The sequence below is a fragment of the Mustela nivalis genome (genome assembly GCF_964662115.1).
Source record: "Mustela nivalis genome assembly, contig: HAP1_SCAFFOLD_1953, whole genome shotgun sequence".
In the NCBI taxonomy this organism is placed as follows: domain Eukaryota; kingdom Metazoa; phylum Chordata; class Mammalia; order Carnivora; family Mustelidae; genus Mustela; species Mustela nivalis.
In genome coordinates this window covers 25,224-46,845 of record NW_028134711.1, presented here as the reverse complement: position 1 = coordinate 46,845, position 21,622 = coordinate 25,224, and the positions used below count along the sequence as shown (strand labels likewise).

Genomic DNA, 21,622 nt, shown 5'->3' with positions numbered 1-21,622 from the left:
GGCAAGGTAGATATATGTGAACTTCATTTTTAAAATTCCATTTGGGGGCACCTGGGTGGCTCAGTCAGTTAAAGATCTGATCTTGACTTTGGTTCAGGTCATGATCTCGGGATTGCTGAGACTGAGCCCTGCATCAGGCTCTGCACTGAGTATGCAGCCTGCTTACACTCTGCACCTCACCCCCCACTGCCAGCTTGCATGTACTCTCTCTCACCCTCTCTATCTCTCTAAAAAAAAAGAGAGAGAGAGAGAAGAAGAATCCTGTATCTGTTTGATTTGATTTAGCGATTTAGAAAATGCTCTACCAATTGCTCAGCAGGACATTTTGTAAAAATTGAAATAGAAGTGTTATAAGTTTTAAAAAATGCTCCAAGTAACACAACAATTAAGGATGTACTCTCAGGTGAGAAAATGACAGCAATTACAACTGAAAAAGAAAAATTAATCTCTTATTTTATTTTATTTTATTCATAAAAAGGACTTATCATAGGCTCTTTTAAATAATAAATATCCATATGTGATTATGTGTTTGGATTCTTATTGTTCACTTATACATAGGGGTGGGAATAATGGGTAATAGCAAACTTTACAATTGTTATGAACCATTGCCAACCAGGAAATTAATCAAAGCATCTAAGTATAAATTTCATTAGTGAGCAATAAAAGTTACTTTCTAAAATCGAATTTAGATGTAGGTTTTTAAGAAATTTCAAATGTGTCCATTTTGGGGTGCCTGGGTAACTTAGTCAAGTGTCTGACTCTTGTTTTTGGCTCATGTTATGATCTTAGAATTGTAAGACTGGGCCCCATGGAGGGTTCCACACTCAGCAGGAAGTCTGCTTGAGAATCTCACACTCTCTCCCCCTCTTGTACACTCTCTCTCTAAAATAAATAAAATCTTGAAAAAAAATAAAATGTCAGTTTAGTTATATTTATTGATAAAGGTTATAATAGGTATCTCTTGAAAGTAAGAGTTCCAGGATCTAAGAAAAAAATCAAAATTTCTGTCTCATTTCTTTATTAGCACAAATAATTATGACTTTTACTTAGTGTGTATTAGTTAGCTAAACAACTCAGAATTTTACCAAATTAAAAACAAAAATTATATCAGGAATCTGAAACCCAAGGAAAAAAAGGAAAAATAATATAACTAACCTTGGTGATGTAAGTATCGATGTCATTACTTGAACGCCTTGAGTTTGAGGTACCAATCACCATGTTTTCTCTTAGAGAAAAATCTCTATTGAATAGCGAGCTATTATTATTAACATTTATGCCATAAGGCAGATATGGGGCTGGCCTCATATTGACCGCACTAGTCCTGTTCAGATAACAAAACACAATGCTTAGTATTTCATTTCTCCCCGAATCAGTCCTAAATTACTTGCATTTTTTAAGTTTCCATAATAGTAAACAGAATGTGCCATTAAATAGTGTTTTAACATGGTAAATGTGACAGAGAAGACCCACTATGTAAAATTATAGGTTTAAAACTGTTCTAAAGAAGTACATATATTTCTAGGGTTCCTAACTAACAAGTAATTCAAATTAAGGAGGGAGAGAAATGGCTATCAGTGATGTTCATGGACTAACAGGTTATACCTGCTGCCTTCTGGAATGGTTGTACTTAAAAGATTCTTGGGGATGCCATGATACATACTTATACTTAGTAAACCAGTTTAGAGCTGCAAAAATAAACAATCCTGGGGGTCTGGGTGGCTCGGTCAGTTAACCATCTGCCTTCAACTCAGGTCAGGACCCCACAGTCCTTGAATTGAGCCCCACACTGGGCTCCCTGCTTGAGGGAGCTGCTTCTCCCTCACCCTCTGCCTGTTGCTCCCCTCTGCTTGTGCTCACTTGCTCTCTCTCTCTCTGTCAAATAAATATGTAAAATATTTAAAGGAAAATAAAAATTTTAAAAATCCCTCAAAGACATTTTTCAAGCATTGGCTTTCACCACTCTTGTACATTTCACACATTACCTCAGAGAGATTGAGCATTTGGCACTGAGGAAAAATTTAGATGAACAATTGCTAGAGGACAAGTAGATGGCAGGGTTGTGATCAGAAAGAACTGAAACAGCTCCAGAGGCAATTAGGTTATAACACAGATACCAAGGTACTGGGGGTGGAATCTACCATTTCCATCTTGACATTTTGGGTTAAAGATGTACTCTTCCAAAAATAAACTAACATTGATAAATATTTATTAATAAACTCATTTCTATTTAGGGTAATTCTGACAATTTTGTAATAATATGCTGTCTAAATTATAAACCTTCCAACAATTAGTTTAAAGACTAGGAGATCAGATTAACTGAAAATATGCAACGGAAAAAAATAAAAACATTTAAAACCAAAAAAAAAAAAGAGAGAGAGAGAGAGAGAGAGAGAAATTCAAACTGACTTGGACAAGCATTTCGACAATAAGTTCATTTACAAACATCATTTTTCAAAATTATACTATCTAGTTGGCTTTCACTTACTACTGATCTCATGAACATGGCTCCATAAAAAGTATGGTTTAGAGGCAAATTAATAAGCTAACTCTACTTTCTATGATTGTTTTAACTTACTTGTTCAGTTCATTTGTCAATGACATTCGATGTGTTACTTCTTCTTGGTAGAGGTGCTTGTATAAGTCCAATTCTGTTTGAGTAGCATCTTGAGAATTTTTCATTTTGGATAATTCAAATTCCAGCTCTTTAATTCTGAGTTCCATTTGACGTCTTCCTGAAGCATAATTTTTTTCTCTTACCTGTGCTAAGCTTTCTTGAAATGCTACTTGCATCTAAAGCAAATCAAAAGCATAGTTTTAAAATTGTTACAACCTGGGTAATTACAGTATATTTCTTTCTTTTAGTTTTGTGTCAATGATTCAGAGAGAAATTTTTAAAGTGAAAAAAAAAAGCTGAAATGTAAAATATTTATCACTAATGTGAACCTGAATTAAATGTGAATAATGTTCATTCTTACATTAGAGCTCATGCAATCTGATAATTCAAAGAATAATAAAATCATTTAAATTTTTAAAAAGTGAACAATACAACTTAAGAATAAGAGAGGTACCTGGAGTGCCTGGCTGACTCAGTCATCTGAGTGCCTGACGCTTGGTTTCTGCTAGTGTTCTCAGGGTCCTGGGATAAAGCCCTGTGTCCTACTCAGCATGAAATATGCCTGGAATTTTCTCTCTACCTGTCCATCCCCCACTCCTGCTTTCCAAATAAGTAAATAAGATAATTAATATTTTAAAAAAAGGAATAATCCAAGTATGGTACCATTTCTTCTTTTATGTAGGAATGCCCAGAATGGAGCCCAAACAAGCAACTGACTGAGCCACCCATGTACCACATGATCAAAATTTTTAAAGCACAGTTTTTTCTTTTCCTCTCAATCGCCTTGTTTTATACTAACTGGTCTTAAAAAATAAAATGACTTTCTACAGTGAATCATTCTGAAAGATCAATTAGTGTGAATAATAATGAAAACTAAAAATTTTAAAGGGAAGGAACAAATGCTTCCAGAAATTTACCAAATTGCTATAAAGGAAGTAGAGGAAAACTCTACACTGCATATAACCAAAATGTAATTTGCAGTTAAATGAATTAAAACATTTTATAGACAAATAAATTAACCTCTAAAAATAGATCAACTTCTTTTAATTTTTCTGCTACGTTCAATCTTGTAGTTTCTTCAAAATCCCGTTTATATTGTTCCATTTCACTATATTTTAACATGTTGACTTCTACACAACTTCTGAGCTTTACTACTTGTTGTTCCAACTTCTTTTTATTCTTTTCTAGCTCTTCACATTTTGTTTGTATTTCTTTCATAGATGATAATTCCTTAAAAAGAACCTGGTTTCTTGCTGTAAGATCATCCACCTGCATGAATAAAATAATACAGTTTGGAAGTAAAGTGAAAAGAGTCTAATGCAAAACTAAGAGCCCAAAATTTTTTCAAAGATTTTAAATATCTGCACCAAATATGGGGCTTGAACTCACACCCCCAAGATCAAGAGTCACATACATTACTGACTGCTCCGGGCAGGTGCTCAAATCTTAAAATAAGTTCATTTTCAACAAAACATTATCTATATTGTAGTACAGTCTTGGAATGCAGAACCTCAAATAACTCAGAAAATGAACAAAATTCAAACCACTAAGAGTTGCTAAAATCGATCTCTGCTGTCATCCTCTTTGCCACACATTTCTATTTAATTGTTATACTTTTATTTTTCTGATTGTTTCAGATTTTTCCTCCATAAGATAACTGTAAGTCACGTCTTAGTAGAAAGTCTCTTAACCCTTCCCTCATCTTAATGCCCCATAATATTTTTAAAAATTTTATATCTGTATTTGAGAGGGAGAGAGAGCAAGACAGCAAGAGCACAAGAGCAGGGAGAGGGAGAAACAGACTCCCCACTGATCAGGAAGCCAAGCATGTGGCTCAATCCCAGCATCCCAGGATCACGACCCAAGCCAAAGGCACTTAACTGAGCCACCCAGGTGCCCATGTACTCCATAATTTTTAAAGAAGTTTTAGGAATACCATATTGACTTATGTAGGTCTGAGCCAATAAATGCTTACCAAAATAAGACATTGAAAATAAGACTCTAATTAATGAATCTATAAATGCTGATTCTATTGCCATAAGCCTTTTTTCTGAATTACAAATGTCTTATGCTAATTTGAATTGCATTCTGAGGAGAAATGATTCACAAGATTAAGAAATCACATCTCTCAGTAAAAAAGAAAAATAGTAGTGGGGAAAAATTTAGTGAGATGATTCATATATTTTTGGATTAAAAAATATTCTTTAACTCGACAGTGTTACAATCCTTTGATACTTCCCACAAACTAAGAGAATATACTAAGCAATGAAAACAACCAAAAAACTTGCTGGAGTTTCAGTGATGCTGAGTTGGGAAGAACTCCTTTCCTTTAAATATGACTGGAAAGACAAGTGGATGTGGTGGGTTTATAAACTGACACTTCTCCCGTGACAATCCCTCCCTTTCATATGTGCTGGCCTTAGTAACTGGTTCCTAGTGAACAGAATATGGAAGAGCTGCTGTGTGATTTTTAAGGTGAGGTAAGAAAATGTGATATAGCTTCCATATGACTTTCTTCTTCTAGGAAACCTCCCCCTTAGAATCCAGCTGTTGTGGGAAAGCCCAGGGTACCTAGAGAGTCTTCATGCAAATATTCCAGCTGAGACTGCCCAAGCTAACATCCTAGCCAAAAGCCAGCCTCAACAGCCAAACATGTGCATGAAAAAGGTTTTAGATGATTCTAGTTCCCAGTTTCCAGTCATCCTAGGTGATGCCAAATGAATAAGAAATGAGTTGGTCTTACTCAGCCTTGTCCAAAGATTTGTGAACAAGATAAATGCTGTTTTTGAGCCACTAGGTTTTGAGATGGTTTATTATATGGCAATAAATAACTGGCACAGATACTGACATTAAAATGGGGTGCTGCCATTAAAAAAGAAAACCAAAAAACTGAAACTAAACCTTCTTTGAACCAGGAGGTGGGTGGAACCTGAAAGAAGAGTAAGAGTGAGAAGTAGAGAAGAGTAAGAATGAAAACCAAATGGGTTTCCAAGAGACTGTGAGTGGAAACCTGATGTCCCTTGAAGGGGCTTACAGCAAAGGCTTCTAGACAAGTGAAGAAAATGACACTAGAGGGAAAAGGAACTTGTGCCACAAACCACATGAATGTAAATCTGGTAGGAGAGATAAGCTAAAGAAAGACTATTCAATATGAAGGAACCAGGACTTACTGGGTTCATCTATCTGTTCCCTCATTTATAGCCTCTCCACATGCTGTATTCTCAAATAATGCTAAAATAAAGAAATGGTTTCTGGGTTAAAAGCAAATCCAGGTAGACATGGCCTATGGATGAAACCAAAACTATAAACCCTTTATTAAGACTTGAGAAGGACTTAAGGTGTGCCTCAAATTTCTTTAAGGATCTTAAGAGTGTGAGAATTTGAAAGGCATTGTCAAATGAGAGCTGCACAGGAAACCTGAGGTGAAAGCTTATTTCAAAAGACCCAGGAGAATGGCTTTTCTAATGGCATGAAATCAAATCGTATTCATGGAAAACTCAAAAAACTAAGAGAATTATAGTAGCAAAAACACTGTTTGCGAGCTTGGACTAAAAGAGACCAAGATAGTACAAACTAAAAATAGGCCTTGAGTCTTAGAATTCCCACCAGGAGGAAGAAGGCTGAAAAAGCAGCTACAAACACAGGTCATTCCTCATGAAAAGGACAGAACCGAGAGCTCAAAAAGTAAAGCAAACAACCATGGAGAAGCATTCCCATGGTTAGGACTAAGTCCTCACTGAAGAACTGACAGCATGCTTCAGGCTGTGTTTCAAAACTGCTATGGACTAGTGTGCCTCCCATTTTCTTTCAATGGGAGAGTCCTTAACAGGTTACCAGAGTGTTCCATTTTGAGTGGTAGAGAACTGTCTTCCTTAATTCCCAAGTGTTCAGATGGAGGGGACTTGCACTCAAGGGACTACACTTCAGGCACCTTATCCCTGCTGTACCTGATTAAGATGGTAAGATCTTGGGACTCAAGCCCAAACCCAATGAAGAACTGAGATTTGTGGGAGGTATGGGAGGGGGGAGGCAAGTGTATTTTTCATGTGGGAGGAATACAAAAAATTGTGGCCAGTGGTTAAATCATGCTGCTTTTAAAATGTGTCTATAGCTTTTTAAATATTCATCCCATTAAAAAAAAAAAAAGACCATGGGCCTACCTTTGTGACTTTCTCCTAACAGAATATGGTGAATGTGATGCTCTGTGTATTCCAAGGCTAGGTTACAAAAGACAATAGAGCTTCTGCCTTGCTCTGCAGTTCAGGCAGCTTTTTTGGATTGGAATTTAGCCCCCCATCTTGTAAGAAAATTCAGGCCACAAAGTGTCTAGGTGTGCCCATGTAAGTGTTTTGGCTGCCTGCCCCAACTATAGTCCTAGACAATAGCCAGCATCAACACCACCAGATATGAGTGAACAAATCTTCAAACAGTTCCAGCCCCAAGCCTTTCAGCTGCCCCACCTGAAGCTAGGGGAAGAGAACAAGCTGTCCTAGCCACACTTTTCCTAACAGTAGATTTGTGAACAAAATAAACGTTATTTATTTAAGCCACTAAACTTTGGGGAGTTTGTTAAGAAAAAACAAACAGATAGAAAAATGGAATGCAAAAAGAGTTAATAAGATACATAATTTATATATTAGAAATTGGTCTCCATTTAAGTGGGAAGTAAAAGAAGGGTAAGATTAATTTTTTTTAATTTTAAAATATTTATTCATTTGGGAGAGATACAGAGAGACAGAGAACCAGCAGGGGGAGAGGCAGAGGAGAGGGAGAAGCAGACTCCCTGCTGAGCTGGGAGCCTGAAATAGGACTCGATCCCAGGACCGGGAGATCATGACCTGAGCCGAAGGCAGACACTTAACCATCTTAGTCACCGAGGTGGCCCTAAGATTAATTTAATAATGACAAACAGTGCTAATGAGAAGACGCCCATAACTAGAAGCAAGACCTAAGAAGTTTTTCTTTCTGTTTTCCCCCATTTAGGATGTCATTACCCGTGCATTTTTTATATATGGCCTTTATTATGTTGAAGTATATTCCTTCTAAACCTACTTTTTGAAGGTTTTTTTTAATTAATTTATTTTCAGAAAACCAGTATTCATTATTTTTTCACCACACCCAGTGCTCCATGCAATTGTGCCCTCTATAATACCCACCACCTGGTACCCCAACCTCCCCCCCCACCACCACTTCAAAACTCTCAGATTCCTTTTCTACTTTTTGGAATAGTTTGAGAATAGGTACTAACTCTTCCTTTAAAATGCTCAGTAGAATTTGCCTCTGGTCCTGGACTTGTGTTTGTTCATAGTTTTTGGATTAATGATTCCATTTCTTTGCTGGTTGTCAGTCTGTTCAAATTTTCTATTCTTGTTTCAGTTCTGGTAATTTATATGTTTCTAGGAATTTATCCATTTCTTCTACATCATCCAAATTGTTGGCATATAGTCGTTCATAATATGATTTTATAATTGTTTGCATTTCTGTGGTGTTGATTGTTATTTCTCCTCTCTCATCTGTGATTTTATTGGGGTCCTTTTTCTCTTCTTTCTGATAACTCTGGCTAAAGCCTTATCGGTTTTATTAATTTTTTCAAGGAACCAGCTCCTGGTTTCATTGATCTCTCCTATTTTTTTCTTTTTAAGGTTTCTATAGTGTTTACTTCTGCTCTAGTTTTTTTTTTTTTTTTAATGTATTTGAGAGAGAGAGAAAGCGGGAAGAGGGTCAAATGGAGAGGGAGAGAGAGAATCCTCAAGTAGACTCCCTGCTGAGCACAGAGCCAAAAGCAGGGTTCAATTCCAGGACTCTGAGATCATGACCTGAGCTGAAATCAAGAGTCTGCTGCTTAACCAACTGAGCTACCTACTACTACTACTGCTCTAATTTTTATTATCTCCTTCCTTCTGCTGCCTTTAGGCTTCATTTGTTGTTCTTTTTCTAGCTTCTTTAGGTGATGGTTAGGTTGTTGTAGATTTTTCTTATTTCTTGAGGTAGGCCTGCATTGCTATCTATATACTTCCCTCTTAGAACCATATTTACTGTATCTCAAAAGTTTGGGCAATTGTGTTTTCATTTTCATTTGCTTCCATGTATTTTTAAAAATTTATTCTCTTATTTCCTTGTTGGTCCATTCATTGTTTAGTAGAATGTTACTTAACCAACATGTATTTGTGGTCTTTCAGATTGTTACCTATGGCTGACTTCAAATTTAATAGTATTGTGATCAGAAAAGGTGCATGGTATGACTTCAGTCTTCTTGTATTTATTAAGACCGGTTTTGTGGATTATGGAGGGCACGTATTGCATGGAGCACTGGGTGTGGTGCATAAACAATGAATTTGGGAACACTGAAAAAAAATTAAATTTTAAAAAAAGACTTGTTTTGTTGCCTAACATGCGATCTATTCTACAGAATGTTCCAGAATGTGTTATTCTGTTGTTTAAGGATGGAATATTTTGAATATATCTCCTTAGTCCATCTAGTCCAGTGCATCATATAAAGCCACTGTTTCTTTGTTGACTTTCTGATCTGTCCATTGATGTAAGTGGTGAGTTAAAGTACCCAACTATTGATTATTTCTATTCCTTCCTAAAATATCCGAATTGTACATTGTCTTCATGGATACTTTTGCAAGTGGGAATAAAAGAAATGAATTTCATTTAAAACATATATAATAAAATTAAAGGACCCTACTATTATTGTACTATTATCTTTTATGTTAGTCATTAATTGTTTTATGTACATGGGTGATCCCATATTGGATGCATAAATATTTACAATAGTTCTTCTTCCTGTCAGATTGTCCTCTTCATTATGATATAGTGCTCTTGTCTTTTACTGCAGTCGTTCTTTTAGATTCTATTTTGTCCAATATAAGTATTACTATTCTGGCTTTCTTTTTATATCCATTTGTAGGATACATGTTTTTTCCATCCCCTGACTTCCAATCTGCAGGTGTCCTTATGACAAAAATAAAACTCTTGCAAGTGGCTTATACCATGGGTCTTGTTTTTTTTTTTTTGTTTTTTCTTCTTCTTCCTTTTTTTAATCCACTCTGACATCCTATGTATTTTGATTGGAGCACTTACCCCATTTATATCCAAAGTAATTATTGATAGATATGTATTTGTCATTTTACTACTTGCTTTGTGGTTGTTTCTGGAGATTTTCTCTGATCATTTTTGTGTCTTCAATGTTTTACTGGTTTTCTTTAGTGATATATTTGGATTTCTTTCTCCTCTTTGAGTGTTTATCAGTGGTTTGTTTGTTTGTTTGTTTGTTTTTTTTTGAGAGGGCATGAGTGGAGTGGGGAGAGGGAAAGATAATCTTAAGCAGACTCCATGGCCAGAATAGAGTGCAGTGCATGGTTCAATCTCACAATCCTGAGATTATGACCTGAGCTGAAATCAAGTCAGATGTTTAACCAACTAAGCCACACAGGCACCACTATTAGTGGGTTTTGATATATAATTTGTATATAACCTCTTCTGCATATAGCAGTCTATATTAAGCTGCTGGTCTTTAAGTTTGAGCCCATTCTTTTCACTTCTCCCCATGCTTTAGGTAAAGTATTACATTTTATATCCGTTTTTCCTGAGTTCCTAAACTTATTTTTTATATAAATGTTCATTTTTGCTACTTTTGTGTTTCCTGCCTTTATAGTGTCACATTTGGTCTCTTCTTTCCACTCAAAGAGTCCCCTTTAATATTTCTTGTGGGGCTAGTTTAGTAGTCACAAACTCCTTTAGTTTTTATCTGGGAAACTCTATCTCTCCTATTCTGAGTAATAGGCTTGCTGGATAGAGTATTCTTGGCTACAGATTTTTCCCATTCACCACGTTGAATAGATAATACCACTCCCTTCTGGCTTGCAAAGTTTCTGCTGAAAAAGTTCCTGCTAGCCTTAAGGGGTTTCCCCTGGAAGTTACTGACTTGCTTTCCTGCTTTTAAGATGTTTTTTTTTTTATCAGTATATTTAGAAAATTCGATTACAATAGGTCTTAGTGTTAGTCTACTATTGTTGATGTTGATAGTTTTCTGTGTCTCCTGGATCTTGATGTCTGTTGTCTTCCCTAGATTAGGGACATTTTCAGCTATATTTCTAGAAACAAGTTTTCTTACACCTTTTTTCTGTCTTCTTCTACTGGGACTCCTATAACATGAATGTTATTACATTTGATGGAGTCACTGAGTTCCCTAGGTCTGGTCTCTGCATAATTCTTCTTTCTCCCCCTTCTTTGGCTTCATTGCTTTCCATTACTTTGACTTCTTAGTTGTTAATTTGTTCCTCTGTTTTTTCCAGCCTGCTGTTCATTGCATTAGGTGTGTTTCTTAACTCATTTATTCCACTCTTCAACTATGATTCTTTTTTAACTCTTTTATCTCTGTTGTAAGGGTCTCAATGATGTTGTCGTTCTTTTCTCAAGTCTGGTGAGTGTCCCTATGATCACTGCTTTAAATCCTCCATCAGCCGTGATATTTACATCTGTCTCACTTCAATCTCTGGACCCGTGGCTTTATCCTGTTCTTTCATTTGAGATAAAATCCTCTGTTTTCTCATCTTATCTAAGTCTCTACCAGCTTCTCTGTGTTAGAAAAGCCAGTTATGTCATCTGCTCCCAAAAGTAATGGACTTATGACAGAAGACGTCATGTAGCACCCAGGGTCTTGTGCTTAGGGGAGTATATCTAGTGTGTGCAGCATGCACTCTGCTGTTGTGTTCTGGCTGCTCTATCCTTCAGGCCAGACATCTGCAGAGGCTCTCCCTCACTGCTGTGGGCAGTGTTTTGTACCTGGCCTGAATGTAGCAACTTTTACCTAGGTGTGCCCTGGTGTGCTTGTGAAATGAGACCTGTCACCACCTCCACTGGTACTGAGGCCCTCCTGAATCTTGTCAGAAGGGGTGTGGGCAGGGGCTTGTGCTGATTTTCTGGGGGAATGGCCTGCTGTGGTGGAACTGAGGCTTGCCTCAGTTCAATAAGAATGATTGAGCAGGGCAGTTCCACTGGAATGCAAGGGGATGTTGCTCAGTGTAGGCAGATTAGGCAGCCAGTGTAAGAGCTGCACTGCTTCGCTCAGGTGGCTCTTGTGCTTGTGCTGGGGGGCACTGGAGGGAAATGGTACCAGCTGGTTCCTTTGTTACTAGAGAGTTGTCTCTGTGAACACTTCCTCTCAGGGAAATGCTCTGAAAAGAGTGAGTAATTTCCCTACCGTATACCCCAGACACTGTTCAGATCATTATTTTCATGGTGTATGCTCCCAGGTTGTTTGCCTGCCTTTTCTCCAAGAGCATCACAGTGCACTACAAGCTCTATCACAGCCAAGGCCAATGACCTGTAGAATTCCAGGTTTTAAGCCCCCCTAGTTGTAAGAACTCATGAAATTAAGCTCCTCTCACTTTCCAGTGTAGCCAGTGGCTACAGGAAAGCATTCTTTTTGCACAGTCCCGTGTCTCCCTCCTGCTTTTCTCCATGACCATGACTCCCTCTCCTCTGCAGCAGCCAGGATCTGTTTCTCTCCTAAACCACATTTCTGTACTTCCTACCTTCTTTGGTGTGGCCTCCTCTCTAATAGTGGACTTTGTTCTCTTAGTCTTCGGGGATTAGGTGAACCTAGGTTTCTCTTACTCTGCCACCATCTTCTTTACTCTTGAGATATTTTTCTAAGTTTCCCATCAATTACAAATTATTACAACTGGCAGGAACACCTTTTCAGATTTCTCCCTCAAGTTAGGGGAAAAGAAAAACTCGCAAGCAGAGAGACGATATGATTTGAAGTATAATAGCTGAAAAACTAGAAATGGTTCGGTAACCAAAATTTGACCTTTTACCTGATTTCCATTAACTGAAATTCTAAAAGAAATAGACAGCTTTGAGTAGTTTTTAATCAATCTACTACTCAATCTTTATTCTTCTTTCATCAGTGAGGAAATAAAGAGAACATTATGGAATCATTTTTAATCTTTTCAGTAGAAAACCAAAGGTACTGTCCTTTGGCTTTATTTAAATTGAGTATAACTTCTCCTTTATCTTACTCCAAGCTTATTTATGTGGGGAGGTAAGTAAGACCATCTCATCTTTATGTTGTGCCACAAAGCTTTCCCATATAAAACAAACAGGCTTTGAATTTATTCAAACTGATTATCTAGTATTTGTCTCTGAGAACTCCATTAAATAAAACCTGATAATTTACAGCTCTATCCTTGAAATAATGTAATAAATGTTTATTCCATTAATTATGTATTGAGCTATTAAAGTACATATCTTTCTATTTAAACTAAAAGAAGACGGGTAAAGGCAACTGTGTTTTCTGAGAATGTAGGATCTGTGCCGAGAACAGGATCAACACCAGTGTTATACACAAGAACCAGGTCAAAAGAGTATCTAATTGTGAGTTGCAATTTTGGATTAGCAAGATTTCAAAACAGGAAAGTTAAAGGCCCAGAGTTCATCTTTTCCTTCCTAGATGGTGAAATTTATGGATGAGTCTACACTTTATAACAAGTTCATAAAACGTAATGAAGTAAATAGTAGACAGTAGATCCTACAACCAAGATTTGATGAAAATGGATATGGGAGGCACTGAATGAGAGACTGAAGATATGAATGGAGAAAAGAAACAAGACTCTAGCTTTTTGAGCCTAACTTCTCATCGGATCATGGAGTCAGCAAGGCATAAGTTGGTAAAATTCTCCTTTTTAAGAAGCAAAAAATGTCTACAGGAGTAAGGTTAAGTTCTACTACAGTGATTTTTATTATTACATAAGTGAGTGGTAATTTGCAAGAGGACTAGGGAAGATGTCTCATAAAATTTGATTGGACAGTGGCATAAGGATAGACATATAGATCATTGTATTAGAATTGACCATATAAAAAGAAAATGCTACATTATGGTGAACTGATGTACAATGAGGGTATAAAACAATTAAATGGAATAAGAATAGTCTTTTTTTTTTAATATAATTTTTTATTTTTTATAAACATATATTTTTATCCCCAGGGGTACAGGTCTGTGAATCACCAGGTTTACACACTTCACAGCACTCACCAAAACACATACCCTCCCCAATGTCCATAATACCACCCCCTTCTCCCAAACACCCTCCCCCCAGCAACCCTCAGTTTGTTTTGTGAGATTAAGAGTCACGTATGGTTTGTCTCCCTCCCAATCCCATCTTCTTTCATTTATTCTTCTCGTACCCACTTAAGCCCCCATGTTTAACAAGTGGTACTAGGACAAATGGATATCCACATGCAAAGTAATAATATTAGAACTCTACCTCATAACATATATACAAAATTAACTCAAAACATAAGAGCTAAAACTATAAAACTCTCAGAAAAAAAACATAGGTGTATCATTTGTGACTGGATTTGGCAACAGTTTCTTAGATATGACACCAAAAGACAAAAAATGATTAAGTATATTTCATCAAAATTAAAAACGTCTTTGCTTCAAACGTCACCATCAATAAAGTGAAAAGTCAAGCTACTGAATAAGAGAAAAGATTTGAAAATCTTATATCTGATAAGGGATCTGTATTTAGGATACACAAATAACTCTTACAATAATGAAAAGATAACCCAATAAAGAAATGGGCAAAATAATTGATTCAGTCTATAAGGAAGATATAGAAATGGATAATAACACACATAAAAAGATGAGATGCTCAACATAATTAAGTTTTTGTGGGGTTTTTTAAATATTTTGTTTGTGTATTTGACAGACAGAGAGAACACAAGCAGGGGGAGTTGCAGACGAAGAGGGAGAAGCAGGCCCTCTGCTGAGCAGGGAGCCTAATGCAGGGCTTGATGCCGGAGGTATCACAATTCCAGACTTCAAGCTCTATGACAAAGCTGTCATCATCAAGACAGTGTAGTACTGGCACAAAAACAGACACACAGATCAATAAAAAAGAATAGAGAGCTGAGAAATGGACCCTCAAGTCTATGGTCAACTAATCTTCGACAATGCAGGAAAAAATGTCCAATGGAAAAAAAGACAGTCTCTTCAACAAATGGTGTTGGGAAAATTGAACAGCCACAAGCAGAAGAATGAAACTGGACCATCGTCCTATACCACACACAAAAATAGACTCCAGATAGATGAAAGACCTCAATGTGAGACAGGAATCCATCATAATCCTTGAGGAGAACACAGACGGCAACCTCTTTGACCTCAGCCGCAGCAATTTCTTCCTAGAAACTTCCCCAAAAGCAAGGGGAGAAAGGGCAAAAATGAACTATTGGGACTTCATCAAGAGCAAAAGCTTTTGCACAGCAAAGGAAATGGTCAACACAACCAAAAGACAACTGACAGAATGGGAAAAGATACTTGCAAATGACATATCAGATAAAGGGCTGTATCCAAAATCTATAAAGATCTCATCATATGCAACACCCAAAGAACAAATAATCCAATCAGGAAATGGGCGGAGGACATAAACAGACATTTCTGCAAAGAAGACACCCAAATGGCCAACAGACAGATAAAAAAGTGCTCAACATCACTTGGCATCAAGAAAATACAAATCAAAACTACACTGAGATACCGTCTCATACTAGTCAGAATGGCTAAAATTAACAAGTCAGGAAACATCAGGTGTTGGCAAGGATGCAAAGAAAGGGAAACCCTCCTACACTGTTGGTGGGAATGTAAGCTGGTGCAGCGACTCTGGAAAACAGCATGAAGGTTCCTCATGAAATTGAAAATAGAGCTACCCTATGACCCAGCAACCACACTACTCAGTATTTACCCTAAAGATACAAATGTAGGTATCCAAAGGGACACGTGCATCCAAATGTTTATAGCAGCAATGTCCATAACAGCCAAATGATGGAAAGAACCTAGATGTCCATCAACAGATGAATGGATAAAGAAGATGTGGTATATACGCACAATGAAAGAAGATGGGATTGGGAGGGAGACAAACCATAAGTGACTCTTAATCTCACAAAACAAACTGAGGGTTGCTGGGGGGAGGGGGTTTGGGAGAAGGGGGTGGTATTATGGACATTGGGGAGGGTATGTGTTTTGGTGAGTGCTGTGAAGTGTGTAAACCTGGTGATTCACAGACCTATACCCCTGGAGATAAAAATATATGTTTATAAAAAATAAAAAATTATATTAAAAAAATAATAATAAAATAAAATAAAATATATACGCACAATGGACTACTATGCAGCCATCAAAAGAAATGAAATCTTGCCATTTGCAATGACGTGGATGGAACTAGAGGGAGGGTATTATGCTGAGTGAAATAAGTCAATCAGAGAAAGACAATTATGATATGAGCTCTCTGATATGAGAAATTTGAGAGGCAACTTGGGGGGTTTGGGGAGTAGGAAAGGAAAAAATGAAACAAGATGGGACCGGGGAGGGAAACAAACTTAATCTCAGGAAACAAACTGAGGGTTGCTGGTGAAGAGGGAGGTGCAAGGGATGGGGTGGCCGGGTGATGAACACTGGGGAGGGTATATGCTATGCTGAATGTTGTGAATTGTGTAAGACTAATGAACCATAGACCTGTACCCCTGAAACAAATAATACATTATATGTTAATTTAAAAAAAAGGACTGAGAGATGGTGAAATCAACCCAATTAACTGAGAGGATAAAATGTGATGGCAGGAAAATAAAAAGAGATGTCCAGACAATAACTAAATGAACGTTCACAGAAGCATTATTAATGGCCAAAAAGTGGAAACAACCCAAAGGTGCATCAAATGATGAATGAACAACAGTTTTAGCCCACAATGGAGTACTGTTTGATAATAAGGAATGAAGCACTGATATATGCTATGACACAGATGAACCCCAAAAACATTAAGCGAAGGAAGCTAGTCATAAAGGACCACACATTGTGTGATTCCCCATATATGAAATATTCAGAATGGGCAACTCTATAGAGGCAGAAAGTAGACTGGTGGTTGCCTGAGCCTGGGGGCAAGGATTAAGGGTTTCTTTTCAGGGTAATTAAAATGTTCTACTTGATGGCAGTAATGGTTGCCCAACTCTATCAATATACCCAAACATTGAACTACAAATATTAAATGGGTGAACTGTATGGAATGTGCATTCCATCTCAATACAGCTTTTAAAAAAATCCAATCGCAAGGCCAAGATAATTTTCTTAATTCTCTCTTTTGGGTATATATAGTATACATGATCTAAATATTTCTGTGCATTTATTATATATTAAAAAGGAAAAGAAAATGAAGGAAATGCCTAAGTTCAACTGGTTTGTGAAATCACTTTTCTGTACAAGTTATCCTGAAATCAGTACAGATTCTGTATCCATTCAAAAAAAGAAGATGAGAAATAAGACAATTTTCTGAAACATTCTATTAAAGATTATCTTCTGCTTTTACATGGCTTAGCTCATGATGGTAACAGAGAGATCATTTAAAAACATTATTTAGCACACCTGGGTGGCTCAGTTGTTCAAGCATCCAACTCAGGATTTTATCTCAGGTCATGATCTTATGGGTCATGGAATCAAGCCAGCTTGGGGCTCTCTGCTGGGCAGGGGTCTGCTTGAAATTCTCTCCATCTCCCTCTGCCTCTCCAACCGCCCCACCATAAATAAATAAATAAGTCTTTAAAAAAATTATTTAGTAGGAAAAAAAGTCCCAATTTCTGTGAAGAATGATGTATAAGTTTCAACTTTCCTAAGGGTAACTACCATAAGAAAAACATGTATAAAACAAATAACAGAATGAAAGTCAAAGTTTAAGAAATAAGTATATTGTGAAGATACTAAAATTATACTAAATTAATTATAATGAAAAAGAGAAGGAAGTGGTCCATGGAAATAAGCATCCTAAAACACTTCATATTATTTAACCAACTACAGATTAACTTGACATGTTACATTTCATACATACCTGATTCTTACTCTGAGCCAGTTTTTCCTTTAAGTCTTTTACCTCATCTTCTAAATTTGTACAACAACGTGATTTCACCTCCAGTGAAGCCTCTGACATAGACAGTGTTTTTAGGGTATTGGCCAGTTCTTCTTGAAGTTGTCTCATAGAAGCCTAATAAGACATTTCTGTTACTGGTTTTATAAATCATCTTACTATTAAGATATGTTAACAATATATAACTTTAACCTATTTACCTGGAAAATTTCACTACAAACATCGATTCATCTCCTTTTCCTAACATGTACACATTATGGCTGTTTAATGAATTTGGTTAAATACACAAAAAGATGTTATCTGCCTAGTCAGTATTATGTTACTTAGTTAATTAATTCAGCCCCACTACCCTTTCCTTGTAGGTGAATTTTCCCAAAGCTTCCCAATCGACTGAAGTCTCAAAAAGAAATGGGTATATAGGTGGGACTAGCATTGGTAAATTCTACAGTATGAAATGTTTTCCTTCTTTTTTATTAGAGGCTTCAATTAATGTCAGAGTTCCTCACATGTTCAATCCTCTGCTCAAATCCTTTTAATAGATAACTATCTCAGAACATAAGTGAAGTCATTCTAATGGCCTTCAAGACCCTAGATGACCTGGCTTTCACCTCTCTCCCTGACCTCCATTCCTGCTACACAAGAATTCTGCCACCCCTCATTAATCTGAAAATGGAGATCCAATGCCCAGTTAATAAATTACAGAGATACAATTCTCTTTCTGTTGGATAAACTTAGGCCCAAATGATAGTAACTGAGATTTGAAATGAGCAAATTATTTGTAAAATAGCTTAAAAAATTATAAATAGCAGTGGGAAGATTAAATCAAATATAGTTTTGCTAAAGCTCATCACAATTGCCCCAAATTATGATTTAATGAAAAGGAAGGGCCTTCAAAGGATTGAAAGGTCATAAGGATACACGATTTCAGACTAAAAATTCAAATTTACATAAATAATAAAATCGAGCCAACCTAAAATGTATATAAAGGTACTATGTATAGTTTGCATAAATGTACACATATATTAAAGTATATATGTATATACATATATACATATATTTATACTTATAAATATATACCTGTATATATGGATAAAAAGTACTGAGATACTGTACTTTTTATTCAGTTCACTTGGGAAATCTGGAGCTAACTGTCAAGTTAATCCACTTAATTGAATCTCAATTTCAAAATATGCATGCTTTAAAAATCCTCTATGTTTGCAGTGTTGGCTTTTAAAATATATATACATATATACATGGAGAAAATATATATATACAAACACATATATATACATATATATACATATATACATATACATATATACATATATTTTATATATAATATATATATTTTTTATTTTATATTTTATAAATATATATTTAAAAAAGTAAAAGTTTAAGAGAACTTAAAAAAAATGTTCAAAAGAAGTAGCCTTTTTAAATACAAGGATTTTTATCCTACATGAACACAAATTTTAATAAAAATGACAGCTAAATTTGTCATAGATATACAGGTAGATATAGTATGTGAAATAAAATTTTTTTACAAAACACTTAACTAATTCCATCATAGTCTCAAGGTGATTTAGCCTATATTTTAATATAAAAGATCCAAAACTGGGGTGCCTGGGTAGCTCAGTTGGTTAAGTGTCCTACTCTTGGTTTCAGCTCGGGTCATGATCTCAAGGTTTTAAGATCCAACCCTGAGTCAGGCTCTGCACTCAGAGTCTGCTTGAGATTCTTATCCCTCCTTTTCCCTCCCCCTCTACACATCCCCTACTCATGCTCTCTCTCTCTAAAAATAAATGAAATATTTTTTTAAAAATAGCCAACATGCATATTTATTTCAATTTACCCTCCATCCCTTCATTCAGAAAATACACATAGGGTTTATATGAGAAACCAAGAATTCCAATAAATTAATGATTTTAGCTATAAATATCATAGTTCCTATTAGTATAAAACTAAATTTTTCATCTATTTTATACCTAAGTAATATACATTAAATCAAAGGGATATTATAAATAATAGTGATGGAAATATGCAATTTTTATCAAAGACTTACCTGATTGACATTATTTCTTAGATTCCTCAATTCCACATCTAGTGCTGTAAGATTAAATTCAAGTTCTTGTTTCGTTTCAACTTCTTTCTTATACTGCTCTTCTCTTTTTGTTAGTTCCTCCTGAATTCTTCCATATAACATTTCAGCATTTACTCTTTTTTGTATTTCTTGTTTTAGAGTAAATCTGCAAATAAATGTGCTTATTTTAAAATTTGTTTTGTAAACAATAAAAAGCTCATGTTATGATCTGGTGCCACATATGCTCGTTTATTATCCAAATGAAATTTCTATGTTCTCAATTATTTTCCTTTCTAGGGCTCATGTTTGTAATTTCTCACTTCAATCTCTTCCAAAAGACATATATAGTTGAAAAGAAGCAATGAAAAAGCATTATGCTGCTTAGTACTAGTATCTCTGGAAGACATCTCTGGGAGATACTGTAGGGAAAGGAATTTTGAAATTATTCAAGAAAGAATGGAAAATTATTGTTTTTTCCACATACTAGTAATTACTCCTCCATTAGAAAAGATAATTTAGGCCGGCCGCCGCCGCGACCCTGCGAGCTCCGCCGGCCCCGGGATGTTGCTCCGGCCGCGGCGGCCGCCCCCGCCCGAGCCCCCCGCGCGCCCCGCGCCCCCGCGCCGGCATCGCCAGCCAGCCCGGACCCCGAGCCGCAGCGGGCCGGGGGCGCGCCGGGAACCCCGCCGGGGCGGCCCGCCTCACCCGGCGCGCTGGCGGCGTCCGCGTCCCCCGGGTCCCCCGGCCTCCCCGGGTCGCCCGAGTCCCCGGGCTCGGCGCAGCGCACGCCCTGGAGCGCCCGCGAGACGGAGCTGCTGCTGCTGGGCACGCTGCTGCAGCCGGCCGTGTGGCCCGCGCTGCTGCTGGACCGCCGCCAGGCGCTGCCCACCTGCCGCCGCGTGTCGGCCGCGCTGGCCCGCCAGCAGGTGCGCCGCACGCCCGCGCAGTGCCGCCGCCGCTACAAGTGCCTCAAGGACAAGCTCCGTGACGCGCAGGGCCAGCCGCCCGGGCCCTTCGACGCACAGATCCGCGAGCTCATGGGGCTGCTGGGCGACAACGGAAACCCGCGCGGCGGCCGCCGCCGCTCCCCGAGGCCCGGGAGCCCCCCGCGCGGACGCCGCCCGGCCCCCGCCGTGCCCTTCTCGCCCGCGGAGCCAGACGTCCCGCCGCCGGCGGCCACGCGCGGCCCCGAAGCGGACCGGTCCTGGACGCTCAGGTTCAGCCCGACCCCGCCCAAGTCTGCGGACGCCCCTCGAGCTCCCGGCTCCCCGACGGCGACGGCGCTCTCCATGGCCAGCCCCGCGTCGGGCTGGCCCGAGGACCGCGCGCCTTTCCGCGTTCCGGGATCCCTGCCGCCGCCGGTTCTGGACCCCGCCCAGGAGGATCCAGACTCGCTGCCCAGCCGCCCGGAGGACCACGCGCCACTGCAGTCCGCAGCCCCGTCGCTGAATGCAGCCCTCCTGCAGACCCTGGGGCACCTGGGCGACATCGTGGCCATCCTGGGCCCCCTGCGCGACCAGCTGCTGACCCTGAACCAGCACGTGGAGCAGCTGCGCGGCTCCTTCGACCAGACCGTGTCCCTGGCCCTGGGCTTCATCTTAGGCAGCGCCGCGGCGAGCGAGGGGTCCTAATGGACCCCCGAGAGTGAGGCCTGGCCTGCACCCGTCCCTTCTGTAGCACCGTGTACCCTGTGCCCTGACCCCACTCTGTGACCCCCCCTACTCCAAATTTAGGTATGTTCAATAAAAATTGTTAATTTCTAATTTTAAAAAAAGATAATTTAGTTACTATTTAAAAAGAGAAGTTCCTGTCTCACACGGAGGTCTTTTATCCATTTTGAGTTTATCTTTGTGTATGGTTTAAGAGAATGGTCGAGTTTCATTCTTCTACATGGATAAAAGACCTCAATGTGAGACAGGACTCCATCAGAATACTAGAGGAGAACATAGGCAGTAATCTCTTCGATATAAGCCACAGCAATTCTTTCAAGATATTTCTCCAAAGGCAAAG

The 21,622-nt window shown here is 38.3% G+C and overlaps 1 protein-coding gene and 1 pseudogene across 2 annotated transcripts in view; one reads left to right on the top strand and one right to left on the bottom strand.

Annotated features, from left to right (window-relative positions):
• Positions 1-17,643, bottom strand: part of LOC309858165 (ankyrin repeat domain-containing protein 26-like) — a gene marked incomplete at both ends in the record, with an annotated part of 36,886 nt that extends 19,243 nt beyond the window's left edge. The window contains 4 exons of the mRNA XM_082750855.1: positions 1,156-1,321; positions 2,576-2,790; positions 3,635-3,883; positions 17,497-17,643. Of these exons, the coding sequence (XP_082606981.1) occupies positions 1,156-1,321; positions 2,576-2,790; positions 3,635-3,883; positions 17,497-17,643 (777 nt within the window). The remainder of the gene's footprint in view (positions 1-1,155; positions 1,322-2,575; positions 2,791-3,634; positions 3,884-17,496) is intronic.
• Positions 17,644-20,173: 2,530 nt separating this feature from the next.
• On the top strand, positions 20,174-21,260 carry LOC309858167 (undifferentiated embryonic cell transcription factor 1 pseudogene; annotated as a pseudogene). Its single transcript has one exon. The product of its transcript is annotated as an undifferentiated embryonic cell transcription factor 1 pseudogene (transcript).
• Positions 21,261-21,622: the final 362 nt, after the last annotated feature.